General features: G+C 50.4%; 2 protein-coding genes across 2 annotated transcripts in view; one reads left to right on the forward strand and one right to left on the reverse strand.

Annotated features, from left to right (window-relative positions):
• The window catches only part of SLC36A1 (solute carrier family 36 member 1), a 167,523-nt gene that overhangs the window by 38,768 nt on the left and 113,979 nt on the right, over positions 1-14,776 (reverse strand). The window lies entirely within an intron of this gene.
• The window catches only part of FAT2 (FAT atypical cadherin 2), an 84,849-nt gene that overhangs the window by 21,718 nt on the left and 48,355 nt on the right, over positions 1-14,776 (forward strand). The window contains exons 2-6 of the mRNA XM_006927970.5: positions 68-3,350; positions 5,825-6,139; positions 11,350-11,408; positions 12,782-13,093; positions 14,096-14,306. Of these exons, the coding sequence (XP_006928032.4) occupies positions 89-3,350; positions 5,825-6,139; positions 11,350-11,408; positions 12,782-13,093; positions 14,096-14,306 (4,159 nt within the window). The 5' untranslated portion in view covers positions 68-88. The remainder of the gene's footprint in view (positions 1-67; positions 3,351-5,824; positions 6,140-11,349; positions 11,409-12,781; positions 13,094-14,095; positions 14,307-14,776) is intronic.

A 14,776-nucleotide genomic window follows, 5' to 3' on the forward strand; every position in this document is an offset into this window, starting at 1 on the left:
GAACCATCGCAGTAGGAACCATTTCTTTACTAACTCATACTTTTTTTTTTTTTTTTTTTGTGCGTAGGGCTTCAGGAGTTTTTCCATCATGATTATTGCCTTCTTGGGCTTTGTCATTTTCTTGCTCCGCTGTACAACCTGTGAGAAGCCCCAAGAAGGGATCCCCTCCTCCTCCGCCTGGCGCTTCACACACTCTCTTTATAATGCGACCATCTACGAAAACTCTGCCCCCAAGACCTACGTGGAGAGCTCCGTGAAAATGGGCATTTACCTCGCCGAGCCCCAGTGGGCAGTGCGGTACCGGATCATCTCCGGGGACATGGCCAATGTGTTTAAAACAGAGGAGTACGTGGTGGGTGACTTCTGCTTTCTGAGAATAAGAACAAAGAGCAGTAACACGGCCCTTCTGAACAGGGAGGTGCGAGACAGCTACACCCTCATCATCCAAGCCACGGAGAAGACCTTGGAGTTAGAAGCGTTGACCCGGGTGGTGGTCCACATCCTGGACCAGAATGACCTAAAGCCCCTCTTCTCCCCACCTTCATACCGAGTCACCATCTCTGAGGACATGCCCCTCAAGAGCCCCATCTGCAAGGTGACCGCCACAGATGCGGATCTGGGCCAGAATGCCAAGTTCTACTATGCCTTCAACACAAGGTCGGAGACATTCGCCATCCATCCCACCAGCGGCGTAGTCACCTTGGCTGGGAAGCTCAACGTCACCTGGCGAGGGAGGTACGAGCTCCAGGTGCTGGCTGTGGACCGCATGCGGAAAATCTCAGAGGGCAACGGGTTTGGCAATCTGGCTGCCCTGGTCATCCACGTGGAGCCTGCCCTCAGGAAACCCCCGGCCATCACCTCGGTGGTGGTGGCTCCGCCGGACAGCAAGGAGGGTGCCACCTACGCCACCGTCATGGTAGACGCAAATAGCTCCGGCGCCGAAGTGGACTCGCTAGAGATAGTTGGGGGTGACCCTGGAAAGTACTTCAAAGCCATCAAGTCTTACGCCCGCGGCAGTGAGTTCAGTTTGGTGTCTGTCAAAGACATCAACTGGCTGGAGCACCTTCATGGATTCAACCTCAGCCTGCAGGCCAGGAGTGGGAGCGGGCCTTCTTCTCATTCCCAGATCAGGGGCTTCCACCTACCCCCTTCCAAACTGTCCTCCCTCAAATTTGAGAGGGCTGTTTACAGAGTGCGGCTTAGTGAGTTTTCCCCGCCTGGCAGCCGCGTGGTGATGGTGAAGGTAACCCGAGCCTTCCCCAACCTGCAGTATGTTCTAAAGCCGTCCTCAGAGAGTGCAGGGTTCAGACTTAATGCTCGCACTGGGCTCATCACCACCACGAAGCTCAGGGACTTCCATGACCGAGCCCACTACCAGCTACACATCAGAACCTCACCGGGGCTGGCCTCCACCACCGTGGTCATTGATATAGTGGACTGTAACAACCATGCCCCCATCTTCAACAGGTCCTCCTATGATGGCACCTTTGATGAGAACATCCCTCCAGGCACCAGTATTCTGACAGTTACTGCCACAGACCGGGATCATGGGGAGAACGGATACATCACCTATTCCATCTCTCGTCCAAAAGCTGTGCCCTTCTCTATTGACCCTTACCTGGGGATTATCTCCACCTCCAAACCCATGGACTATGAGCTCATGAAAAGAATTTATACCTTCCGGGTGCGGGCATCAGACTGGGGCTCCCCATTTCGCCAGGAAAAGGAAGTGTCTATTTCTCTTAGGCTCAAGAACTTGAATGACAACAAGCCTATGTTTGAGCAAGTCAACTGCACTGGGTCTATCCACGAAGACTGGCCGGTAGGAAAATCACTAATGACTGTGTCCGCTATAGATGTGGACGAGCTGCAGAACCTAAAATACGAGTTTGTGTCAGGCAATGAACTAGGGTATTTTGATCTAAACCATTTCTCTGGAGTGATATCCCTCAAGCGCTCTTTTATGAATCATACTACTACTGGTCAACCCATCAACTACTCCCTGAAAATTACAGCCTCAGATGGGAAACACTATGCCTCACCCACAACTTTGAATGTTACTGTAGTGAAAGATCCTCGTTTTGAGGTCCCTGTAACATGTGATAAAACAGGAGTATTGACACATTTCACGAAGGCCATCCTCCATTCTGTTGGGTTTCAGAACCAGGACTCCAGTGATGAGGACTTCATTTCCTTAAGTGCATATCAGATCAATCATCACACGCCCCAGTTTGAGGACCACTTCCCACAGTCCATTGACATCCTTGAACGTGTTCCTGTCAACACCTCCCTGGCCCGCCTGGCAGCCACTGACCCTGATACTGGATTTAATGGCAAACTGGTCTATGTGATTGCAGACGGCAACGACGAGGGCTGCTTTGACATTGAGCTGGAGACAGGGCTGCTCACGGTAGCTGCCCCTTTGGACTATGAAGCCACCCGTTTCTACATCCTCAATGTAACAGTGTATGACTTGGGCACTCCCCAGAAGTCATCCTGGAAGCTGCTGACAGTGAATGTGAAAGACTGGAATGACAATGCCCCCAGATTTCCTCCTGGTGGGTACCAGATAACCGTCTCGGAGAACACAGAAGTTGGAACCACAATTGCCGAGTTGAAAGCAAAAGACGCCGATTCCGATGACAATGGGAGGGTTCGCTACACTCTGCTAAGCCCCACAGAGAAGTTCTCCCTCCATCCCCTCACTGGGGAGCTGGCTGTCACAGGACACCTGGACCGGGAATCAGAGCCACAATATATACTCAAGGTGGAAGCCAGGGATCAGCCCAGGAAGGGCCACCAGCTCTTCTCTGTCACTGACCTGAAAATCACATTGGAAGATGCCAATGACAACTCTCCTCAGTGTATCACGGAACTCAGCAGCCTGAAAGTCCCAGAGGATCTGCCCCCCGGGACTGTTCTAACGTTTCTGGATGCCTCCGATCCTGACGTGGGCCCTGCGGGAGAAGTGCGTTATGTCCTGTTGGATGATGCCCACGGGACCTTCCAGGTGGACCCGATGACTGGCGCGCTCAGTCTGGAGAGAGAGCTGGACTTTGAGAGGCGGGCTGGATACAATCTGAGCCTGTGGGCCAGTGACAGTGGGCGGCCCCTGGCCCGCAGGACCCTCTGCCACGTGGAAGTGATAGTCTTGGATGTGAATGAGAATCTCCACCCTCCCCGCTTTGCCTCCTTTGTGCACCAGGGCCAGGTGCAGGAGAACAGTCCCTCGGGAACGCAGGTGATGGTAGTGGCCGCCCACGATGATGATGGTGGCTTGGATGGGGAGCTCCAGTACTTCCTGAGGGCTGGCACCAGTCTTGCAGCCTTTAGCATCAACAAAGACACAGGTACTGGGAGTGGGGTGGACGGGAGTGCCAGGTGCTTGGAGAGGATGGGCCCTAAGGGGATCAGGGGCTGTCCTGAAAGAAGACAGGCTCCAGGCTAAAAAGAAAAGGCAATAAATAGGGACTCTCCTTCTTGTCCCTTTTATTTTATTTTAAATTAATCTTTATCACATAGGAGATATATATATGTGTGTATATATGTGCGCACGCACGCATGTGTGTGTGTGTGTGTATCCATTGAAGTCAAATCAACCATCTCACTAGCATTTGTGTGTATACGTATACACACACATAAACATACAGTATATGCATATGCTTATAAAAGTAATGCATCATGGCTATAAATTTTTCTATATAATTTAAAAATTAATGTTTAAAAAAATTTTTGTTAGAGAGAGAGAGAGAGTGGGGGAGAGGGGCAAAGGGGGAGGGAGAGAAAATCTCAATCTGTCTCCAGGCTCAGTGCAGAGCCCAATGCAGGGCTCGATTCCACAAGCCTGGGGTCATGACCTGAGCTGAAATCAAGAGCTGGGCGTTCAACTGAGTGAACCATCCAGATGCCCCTAAATATGAATGGTTTTTTTTGTGTGTGTCCCATCTCCCTAGATATAATCTTTATTAACAATTTGGTCTATAATCTTGTAAATTTTTCTTCTTTGTGTCTGACATTTCATCACTGTTCATTTTATTATATGAGAAAATCATACAAAAGACACTAATTCTGCAACACTTTTTTTTTTCACATAACATAACACCAGGATCTCTTACGTATCAGTACCTATATTTTTCCTTCTTTTTAAATGGCTGCATTTTATTCTATCATCTAGCTGTAACATCCTTGATCATATACTTTTACTCATATGCATGAGTCTCTATAGGGAAAACTCTTTTTTTTTTTTTTTTTTAACGTTTATTTATTTTTGGGACAGAGAGAGACAGAGCATGAACGGGGGAGGGGCAGAGAGAGAGGGAGACACAGAATCGGAAACAGGCTCCAGGCTCTGAGCCATCAGCCCAGAGCCTGATGCGGGGCTCGAACTCCCGGACCGCGAGATCGTGACCTGGCTGAAGTCGGACGCTTAACCGACTGCGCCACCCAGGCGCCCCATGGGAAAGCTCTTAAAAATGCAGTTGCTGGGTCAAAGGATAATGCATATTTTCAATGTTAATACATAATTTCCATATTACCCTCCAAAAAGTTGGCACCAGCTTATTTACTCCCTTTTTTAAAGTTTATTTATTTATTTAGAAAAAAATTTTTAATGTTTATTTCTTTTTGAGAGACGGAGAGAGAACAAGCAGGGGAGGAGCAAAGAGTGAGGGAGACACAGAATCCGAAGTAGACTTCAGGCTCTGAGCTGTCAGCACAGAGCCCGACTGGGGGCTCAAACTCATGAACCATGAGATCATGACCTGAGCTGAAGTCAGACACTTTACCAAATGAGCCAACCAGGCACCCCAAGTTTATTTATTTATTTTGGGAGAGAGAGAGAGAGAGAATGAATCCCAAGCAGGCTCCGCACTGTAAGTACAGAGCCCGACCCAGGGCTCAAACTCACGAACCGAGAGATCATGACCCAAGCTGAAATCAAGAATTGGATGCTTAACTGACCAAACTTCCCTATTTATTCCTTTTAAAGCTTCATAGAAAATAAGTGCAATTCACCAAACACTCACAAGCACCTTCTGCTTGTGAGATTCTGAGAGTGACACCTTGGGGGAGGTCCCAGGTGAATAAAGGTAGGTCACTGTCCTCAAAGAGCTTACAATCTGATGGGTGATTTATTTCCAGGGTGAAGGGCAGGGTGATGTGGTAGAAAGAGCATTAGACTGAGAGTCAGTTGAAAGAGACTCTGCTCTTCAGGCCCACTTGCTACCCGATGTTGATCAAATCACGTTCTCTCTCTGGGCCTTCGTCCCTCCAGCTGACAAAACAGTGAGATTCCTTCCGCTCTGCCCCACGACAGCTGTGAGCATGGGCCTTGTCCTCTGGCACAAGTCCTTCCAGCTGAGCGTGGCCCATGAGAACTTAGGGTGCACCCCTCTTGTGCTCACTGTCGGACTCTCGACTTCTAGAACAGTGCTGGCCCATAGTAAGCAATCTCTGGAGCGAGCAAACTGAGGCATGAAGTGAGGTCTCTAGAATCATAAGGATGCTGGAAAGGGGAACAGCAATTTAGTCATCAGATCCCTAACCTTTAAATGGGTATCTACACTATTTGAAACTTGAGGGAACCGGTTTAAGGACAACTGTCACAGGCTTATCTTAGCAGAGAACGGTTCTGAGAGGCTCTACAGCAAGGCTACGACTTGCATGCGTTTAACTCAGCAGCTCCCACACCACATCGACAGCAGGTCCCTTTTCCTGTGGAACACTCCTGTTTCCACAGTATCGCCCGGGGACCGTTAGGTAAAGTGATTCCGAAAGCTACTGTGAGCTCTAAAAGATTTGGGGTTTGGTGCTCGACTGTCCCTAGGTATGATCCAGACTCTGGCACCCCTGGACCGAGAATCTGTGTCCTGCTACTGGCTGACGGTACTGGCAGTGGACAGAGGTTCCATACCTCTCTCTTCCGTAACCGAAGTCTACATTGAGGTTACAGATGTCAACGACAACCCGCCCCGGATGTCCAGGCCGGTGTTCTATCCCTCCGTCCGGGAGGATGCCCCCCTGCACACCTCTGTGCTTCAGCTGGATGCCTGGGACCCGGACTCCAGCTCCAAAGGGAAGCTGACCTTCAACATCACCGGTGGGAACAATATGGGATTCTTTGTTCTTCACCCGCTCACAGGTAAGGACCTCAGGAATCTGGCTGAATAGGAGTCTCTACCACAGTGCTTTTCACAGTTCGGTCTTGGACCATCATCCTCAGCATCACCTGCCCACGAGTTAGCAATTCAAATTCTCAGGCCCCACCTTACCACAGGCCGGGGCCCAGAAACCCATCTTTTATTTAACAAAATATCCGGGGGATTCTCAGGGGTGCTAAGTTTGAGAACCACTGCTGTGCAGTCTATCTCTCTGGGAAAACAAGAATATATTGGCTTTCTTTCCTTGGGGCCTAGGAAAGCTAAGCAGGATGCCTGGGTGGCCACGCTGGGACTATTTCAGATCTCTGAGTGCTCCCAAACTGACCCCTCCCCCGAGTCACAGCCACAGATCCAATCTCTTAACCCTAGTTCTAAACCGATCTCAAGCCTGCCCACAGAGCGGTGGCAGTGGAGATCCACTCCAGTAGAGTCAACCATCTCATAAACATCTATCCTTGGCCCAAGGCCATCCGGGGCAAGACGGTGGGTGGTTCATAGACCACAAAGGCGTTTTGTTTGGCTTGTGCAAGTCTTAAACAATGATTTTTCAAGTTGTTGCCAGCATTTAAAAATTAGAAAATTCCACAAAACACTCCAGATTTCCGGTGGATCGTAAAGAACTAGGAGATCTGGCCACACTGAGCTCACATTTGCACAGGGCCTCAACTACCTGAAGCCAACAGCAGCTCTCCATGCAGAGCAGGTGCCTGTCCTCTGGTCCCCATGGGCCCCTCCTCCCTCTTGTGCTACCCTCAGCCTGCTTCTCGAACTGAGGCTACCTGCCTGGCTCCTGTTGCTGTTGGAATTTGAGAGCCAGCTCCCGCTGCTGTGGATATGTCTCCAAAGCCACATCTTTCTCTTAGAGGATGGACAGCGGTATAGCAGAGAGGGCAGACGCTATCTCCTCCGAACCCAAGATCCTATCTCTGGCTCCAATAATTCATTCTTGGAAGGACAGAACCCTGGCGAGATTGGAGGAGGTGGAAAGGGAGAAACTAGCTCCCCATCCTTAAGACAGAAGGAAATGAGGAGGAGCAAGAGGCTGGAAGTCCTGGGACAGACGGTGGGTGGAGGACGCAAGTATCTATTTGCACAGGGACATTTGTTTGGAGCCTTTCCTGTTAACCTTTGATCTCAAGGAATGGATTAGTACTTTAAGAAGGATCCTTTCACCCTGGAAAACAGGCCTAAGCTGGCTCTCACTGGGCCCATCCTGTCCCCCCCCCCCCCCGACCTTGCAGAAGAGAGAAGAGGTCTCTCACCTAAGGCATTGGCTTCTCAATGTCTTCCAAATCCCCATCCTGTTTACTGTCAACAGTTCCCTGACACAGGGTCTGGCAAAATGCCCCAGAGAACAGAGATGTCCTTAGTCTTCCTGCAGTTGAGGAGAAGACATTTTAACCAGCACGAACATTTAAAAATAAAATAATAAGTCAGGAGTGGAGGCCCCAGCCCCCCTTTCTTATCACCACCATTACATCATCCCATTTCCCTGCCTGGATACTTTGAATGGTTCCCCCACATCCTTAAGATAAAGCCAGATCCTGCCATGTCTCCCACACTGCGTCTGACATCGTCTCTGTGGACCTTTCGGGCTTCATCCTGCCTTTCTTCTCCTACCACTCTGGTTCCGACGACATGGCCTGTTTCAGTCCGTGCCCTCTCCTGACACATGGCCTTTGCATACACTGTTCTTTCTTCCAGAAGTTCCTTTTCCTTTCCTTTAGTCTGGCTAACTCCCACTCCTCTTTCAGATCCCAGCCCAGCCATTCTTTCTTTACAGTTTTTCCTGACACTATAATACATCTCCCAGCTCAGTCTACTTTAAAAAAAACACATTTTTTTTAATGTTTATTTGTATTAGAGAGAGAGAGAGACAGTGCGTGAGCAGAGGAGGGGCAGAGAAAGACAGAGACAGAATCTGAGGCAGGCTCCAGGCTCTGAGTTGTCAGCACAGGGCCTGACACGGGGCTCGAACTCATCAGCCATGAGATCATGACCTGAGCCGAAGTCGGACGCTCAACTGACTGAGCCACCCAGGGGCCCTTTCTCCTTTCTTTTTTAAACACTTATCACAGAACATTATATTCACGTGTGTGATTATTCCATTAATTATCTATGTCCTCCACTAAACTTCAAAGGCTTTCTAGAAAAGGAACCTTGATTGTTTTTTCCTTCTTTAATATCTTCAGTGCCTAGCACACAGTAGGACTTCAAGAAATAAGAGAGTCATTAATGAATGAATCTCTGCCAGCATTGACCATCGCTAGTGAAGCCCAAGCTTCATCCCTTTGTTCAACAAATGTTTAAAGGTGTCTGCCCTCATGAAGCATTTAAACTGTGTGCTGTGTTGAGATGTGAAGATAATTAAACACAGTTTGGGGCCTTGAGGAACTCAACCCATCAAGAGCATGAAGATCTGGGTATAAAAAACTAGAGAGCCAGTGCGAACGAGCCCATCGTAAGATATGTGTAGATGCGGTGCCACAGCCACCCAGAGGAGAGGGAGAGTTGCTCGGTGTGGTGCAGTAGCAACAGCTTCATGGAGCAGGGGTGGCCATGCTGAGCTGAAGGGTGAGAAGGACGGACAGCAGTCTGCAAGGACACCTGGGCAAGGAGAGCGACTGGAGCAATAGCCAGCAGGGAGGAAGGGACAGCAAGTAGGGCAATTGTCTAAATGCAGATCCCATTCCTCCTACTTATTTTTTTAATTTAAAAAATGTTTATTTATTTTTGAGAGAGAGAGAGAGAGAGAGAGAGAGAATCCCAAGCAGGCTCCACACTGTCAGCACAGAGCCTGATGCAGGGCTTGATCTCATGAACCATGAGATCATGACCTGAGCCAAAATCAAGGGTCAGGCAGATGTTTAACCCCCTGGGCCACCAAGATGCCCCAACTTCCCTCACTTATTAACTGCAAGAGGTAGGTAAAGTTACTCAGCTGCTTTATGCCTGACTTTTCCCACCAGTAAAATAGACATGATGATAGCTACCTCCTGTGTAATTGTAAAGATTAAGTGAGTTAATCAATATAGATCTATACAGAGCTGGACACAGAGGAGTGTTGGCTGTTGGGACCCTGAAGGAGAGGGAGCTGCAAAGGTGGTTGGAGTAAGATCCAGACTGTGGTAGGGCAGGGTGAATGGAGTAGAAGGATCTGGAATCCATTAGAGGTGGAATCAACAGGTGTTGGAGAATCACTGGATGAGGGAGAGGAAAGTCAAAGATGGGCCTGAGATGGGTGATGGGAAACATTTGTTTGGGGAAGAGAAATGACGAGGGTCACCTCATGCCAGGAAGGATCCTCACACAGGACCCATGGGGGCGGCTTTGCCATGTCCCCATTCTATAAGGCACTCCCTGGGAATCCTGACACTGACCTCAGAGAGAGGGATGAGGCTGACGACAGAGGCAATGATCCAGGAAGCCATAGGCAGAAATTCCAGGGACACTGGCCCTTAGAAGGTCTGGGGATGCGGTGGTGAGACAAGGGAGAGAGAGAGAGAAGAAAAACCAGAGACAGACAATGTCGGATATTCAGAGAGGTAAATAAGGGGAGGGAAGAGAGGAAGAGAGAGGTAAGGAAGAGAGAAGGAGGACGGTGAGGGATAAATGAGAGAGAGAGAGAGAGAGAGAGAGGGGAGAGAAAGGGATAAGAGGGGACGGAGAGAGAGAAGCAGGAGGAAAGCCAGGACTGAGCCAGAAGGAAGGTTTACTAGCTGAGGCCCTTTCGTCCCTGCACTCCTCCTGGGGGGCCCGGGATCCTGGGCCCTTCCCTGTCAGGCCTCTCAGCTTGGGGATGAACTGAGTGAGGTGACCTGGGACAATATCCACACTGGCCCAGAGAAGTGTGTCTTTCTTCCCTGACTGGAAGGGCCTTGAGCTGTGGGGCTTTCCAGGAACCTTCTCTGCTCCACACGACCCCCCCCCCCCCCCATGCCTGCCCTCAGTCAGGGAAGAAAAAGTCAGGGTGACTTGGTTCTACCTCACAAGGCAGCAACGCTTCTCTAACAGAGGCCACTCCTCACACATGCTCCCATTTCCAGCACCGGGAGTCTCCACCCAGTACCAGCTCCCCTCTCCCCTCACTGAGCCCCCTTCCTCACACTCCATTCCATGACTCCGCCATTTAATTGCCTAAACAAGATTAAAAAAAACTTGCTGAAAGTTTCAGATGACCCACTGACCCCTGCCTGCTCTGCTTTCATTCAAGAGACCTTTCCTACCCAGTGCTGATGCATCACCTGTAGCATCACCTCCATCTTGACTTTCCTGATGGCGGTAGACAGCTGGCACTTTCTCTCCTCTCCGGCCTCAGATGCCTGCAGTTTGTAGCCATAGTGCCACAGGAAATCAAAACTAGACTCACAGATACCCAAAGCCACCTTCCTCAACTTACAGGCAAGCTGAGAGGAGCCAGGGGACACAAGCTGCCTCCCCGCCCCCAAGCCCCCAATAATACATTGCGCACAGATCCCTCCCCCGCCCTTTTTTTACTATCTCTTTTTTTAAGTTTGTTTGTTTATTTATTTATTTATTTATTTATTTTCAACGTTTATTTATTTTTGGGACAGAGAGAGACAGAGCATGAACAGGGGAGGGGCAGAGAGAGAGGGAGACACAGAATCGGAAACAGGCTCCAGGCTCTGAGCCATCAGCCCAGAGCCTGACGCGGGGCTCGAACTCACGGACCGCGAGATCGTGACCTGGCTGAAGTCGGACGCTTAACCGACTGCGCCACCCAGGCGCCCCTTATTTATTTTGAGAGAGAGACAGAGAGAGCAAGTGGGGCAGGGGCAGAGAGAGAGACAGAATCCCAAGCAGGCTCTGCACTGTCAGCGAAGAGCCCACTGTGGGGTTCGAACTCACAAGCCATGAGATCATGACCTGAGCCAAAATCAAGAGTCAGATGCTTAACCAATTGAGCCACCCAGGTGCCCCCACAGCATCCTTTCTAATGGTGAAAGCTGGACGTAGGTGGGAACACCTGCGGATCCCATGGTCTCTGCTGTACTCTCCTTCCTCACTTCCCCTTCTCCTCCTTCAGGGCCCCATTTCCCCTTAATGCCTTTGCTCTCCAAAGACCAGAAAAATTCTGCCCTAGGATTTAAATGTATCCGTGAACACACTCTCAATAAAGTGGCCCTGGGAGCCCTTCGCTCAGGTGTCCCTCCTTCCGCCTCTCCCCCAGGTCTCCTATCCACAGCCCGGCAGCTGGACAGAGAGAACAAGGATGAACACATCCTGGAGGTGAGTAATGGTGGTGAACTCATTCACTGGATTCAAAAACCTCCTGAAGGAGGCCAAGCAGAAGCTGAGCCAGGCCTTGGGGCCACATGGGCATCTCCGAGTAATGTGACTGAGGCTCAGGGCAGAGGAGTTTCTTAAGCTGAGTCTTGCTGTGGTTGGTGGTGAAGCCTCTCAGGGTCTTTCCTGGCTCTCCAGCACTGGGAAGGGAAGGAATCTGAAACCGTGTCTGGGCTGGGCAGGAAGCGCTGATTGATTAGTAATGTCTGTGGTGAGTACAGGAATAGGGAGTGGTACACACATGCTGTGTACTTGTTGAGTCTGGTTTCCAGCCCATCCCTATGCCCAAGGTCAAGCACTAGGTCAGTACAGACCCAGATGAAAGCCCAGACCTTTGTTCTCTAGATCTGTGGGCTCTAGGATGTTTGTAAAATCACGTAAACATCCCTGGTGCCCGTTCCAACAAGAGGAATCAGTCTTGACCCAGAATGGAGTAAATCAGAAGGAATCTACTTATGCCCCCTCTGGAGCTATCCATAACTGATGAGCGGGCATCTCTTCCAGTCTTAAAGACATCAGGTGGGAGGGACACACATTCCTTCAGCAGAATTGAAATAAACTGGCCTTCTATGCTCTCAGGCTCTGCACCTCCCCTTTGAAAGAGACAGGTATTATTAGTAAGCAGTTGCTAAACGGCCTTCTAGGGACCAAGCATTCTCCCTAGCTCAGCAGAGGTATTTCTCTTCAAACACCAAAATATTTTAAAAATTCAGAACCACTTAGAGTGGAAATGTCCTATCTTGTATGATGCCCTCGGGGCCCTTGATGCGTGGGACGATTTGCCCCTACATGAAATAGCCCTTGATTCTGAAGTTGTTTTAGGAGTTAGTGCCTTTTCTCTTGCCCTGGATTTTATTTCATGCATCGGTCGGCATGTCTGACTCAAAAGGTACCACCCACTCCTTCATAAACATCTTCCCATTTGTTTTTTTTCTAACCTCCAGTAGCTTAAGGAAACCAGAGAACAAAGCTTATGAGAATTACAAGCAAATAAAAAGTAAATGGTCTCCGAGAAATGGCCCATGGGCCTCCTGAGTAAAGAACATGAGCTTTTCTCTAGAGCCTCTGTGGCTTTGTTTTCTTCCAATTCTTTCCGGCTTCTCTGTTCTTGCTGGCTTTCCCGTGGGCGAGGTCACCAGAGAGCTGGGTTCCAAGTAGGTGAAGTTATGATAATGAAAATCACAAGTATATACCAAAACACAGCCTGGCTAATGTTTCCAGGCTGTGCAAGGCAGGGATAGCAGAAGGGTTGCAGTGGGTGGTGATGCATATTCACTGCTTTGCACTTGGCAATTCATACTCCATTCTGTACCCAGGTGACTGTGCTGGACAACGGGGAGCCCTCCTTAAAGTCCACCTCCAGGGTGGTGGTCCGCATCTTAGATGTCAACGACAACCCCCCCGTGTTCTCCCACAAACTCTTCAATGTCCGCCTTCCAGAGAGGCTGAGCCCGGCAACCCCTGGGCCTGTGTACAGGCTGGTGGCTTCAGACCCTGATGAGGGTCTCAATGGCAGGGTCACCTACAGTATCGAGGAGAGTGATGAGGGGAGCTTCAGCATCGACCCAGCCACAGGCATGGTGTCATCCAGCAACACCTTCACAGCCGGAGAGTACAACATCCTAACAGTGAGTGGTGTGTGTGTGTGTGGGGGGGGGGGGGGTGGAGGCCGCAGAGCAGGGAGTGTCATAACCGGTTAGGGATTTTCTTTGAGGATACAAGAGAAGGGAGACAGCCCTCAGGCATGGTGGAGGTGCTATTCCCTTCCCTGGCTTTCTCCCAGAGAAATGGGAGCCCCAGCGTCAGCCAAAGGATCAGAATTCTGGGCGTTTCTTTTTGAAGGCAATAGGGTCCTTGCCTGGGAAACCTGATCTGTTCTTAGAGATAAGGATTTTGGTGAGAGTAGCACAGGCTTTGGAATCAAAGTAAGCCTAGGTTCCAATTCTAGCTCTGCCATTTTGCACCTGCCCAAAGCCAAGCCACTTAACCTCTCTGAGCCTTTGTTTTAGCATCTATGAAATGCGGATAAGAACAGTTTCCTTGTAGGGAGCCAATATAGCAAGCGGTTGGGATATGGCCTCTCCTGTCCGACAGCCTGACTCCAAACCCCAGCCTCATTGCTGGTGAGGCAGATGATCCCGGGCGGCCAAGTTCCCTGTGCTGAGCCCATTTGCTCCTGCAAAGGGAGATGTAACAGGACCTCTCAGGGCTGTCATGAGGATTAAATCAGATATTGCACTCAGAGCAGGGCCTGATCCTAGTGAGAGCTCCGTAAATTCTCGTCTAATTTATGGTTTTGGTTGTTAAGAAGGGCCCGTGTGTGCCAAGCCCAGCTCTAGAACCAGCACACAGTAAGCCTTCCGTTAAGAGGGGCTTTGATTATTTTTTCACTACGCGTGAAGTTCTCGAGCAGGTCACCTGTTTCGTGCCCACTGCACCTGCAGCAACCAGTGTGGTACCTGTTGACATCAGGGCTTCCTGCTGTGTGTGTGGAATGAATGGACGAATGGACGGGAGGCCGGCTCCAGCAGTCACAGGATGCTCTGCCTCTCGCCTGGCCACCTGGGTCTTCTTATTTCTTGCCCAGCCCTGCAGACAAGGCCTCAATTTCAGTTTTGGCTTCTTTTCAGATCAAAGCAACAGACAGTGGACAGCCACCACTCTCAGCCAGTGTCCGGCTGCACATCGAGTGGATCCCCCAGCCCCGGCCCTCCTCCATACCACTGGCCTTTGACGAGGCCCACTACAGCTTTACGGTCATGGAGACGGACCCCGTGAACCACATGGTGGGGGTCATCAGTGTGGAGGGCCGACCCGGTCTCTTCTGGTTCAACATCTCCGGTGAGGACCCTAGGAGGGTCAGCCCCTTCCATCCTTATAGCCCAGGCGTGGTCTTCACAGCACGGTCCTTCTGAGCGCGCTCACTCAGGTCATGCTCCCTGGAAGCCCCTCCTTTGTCTGTGAGTGGTGACTGTCTCTGCCCTTGTTCTCTGGGGCAGCTGGTGAGGAGAAGCACCACTCCTGCCAATCTTTCCTTCCGCACCAGCTGTGATCTCAGGTCGAGCCTCCATGGCCTCACTGGTACCCCAGCCAGAGTGGGACAGTCCCCCAGTTACTCCAAGTGCCTAGGAGAGTCAGAGGAGAAAGCACAAGTTTTGTGTTTCCTCTTCTGCCTCAGTGTGAGATCCCTGCAGAGCTGATATCGTGGACCATGGCTTGAGGACCGCTGTCCCTGGGGCCATGCTTCATGTTCTAATCCCAGGTTCCGTCCTCATGATCAGGGGAAAGGGTCCATTCTCTTTGTAGGAGAC

This window comes from Felis catus, chromosome A1 (assembly GCF_018350175.1).
Source record: "Felis catus isolate Fca126 chromosome A1, F.catus_Fca126_mat1.0, whole genome shotgun sequence".
Classification (NCBI taxonomy): domain Eukaryota; kingdom Metazoa; phylum Chordata; class Mammalia; order Carnivora; family Felidae; genus Felis; species Felis catus.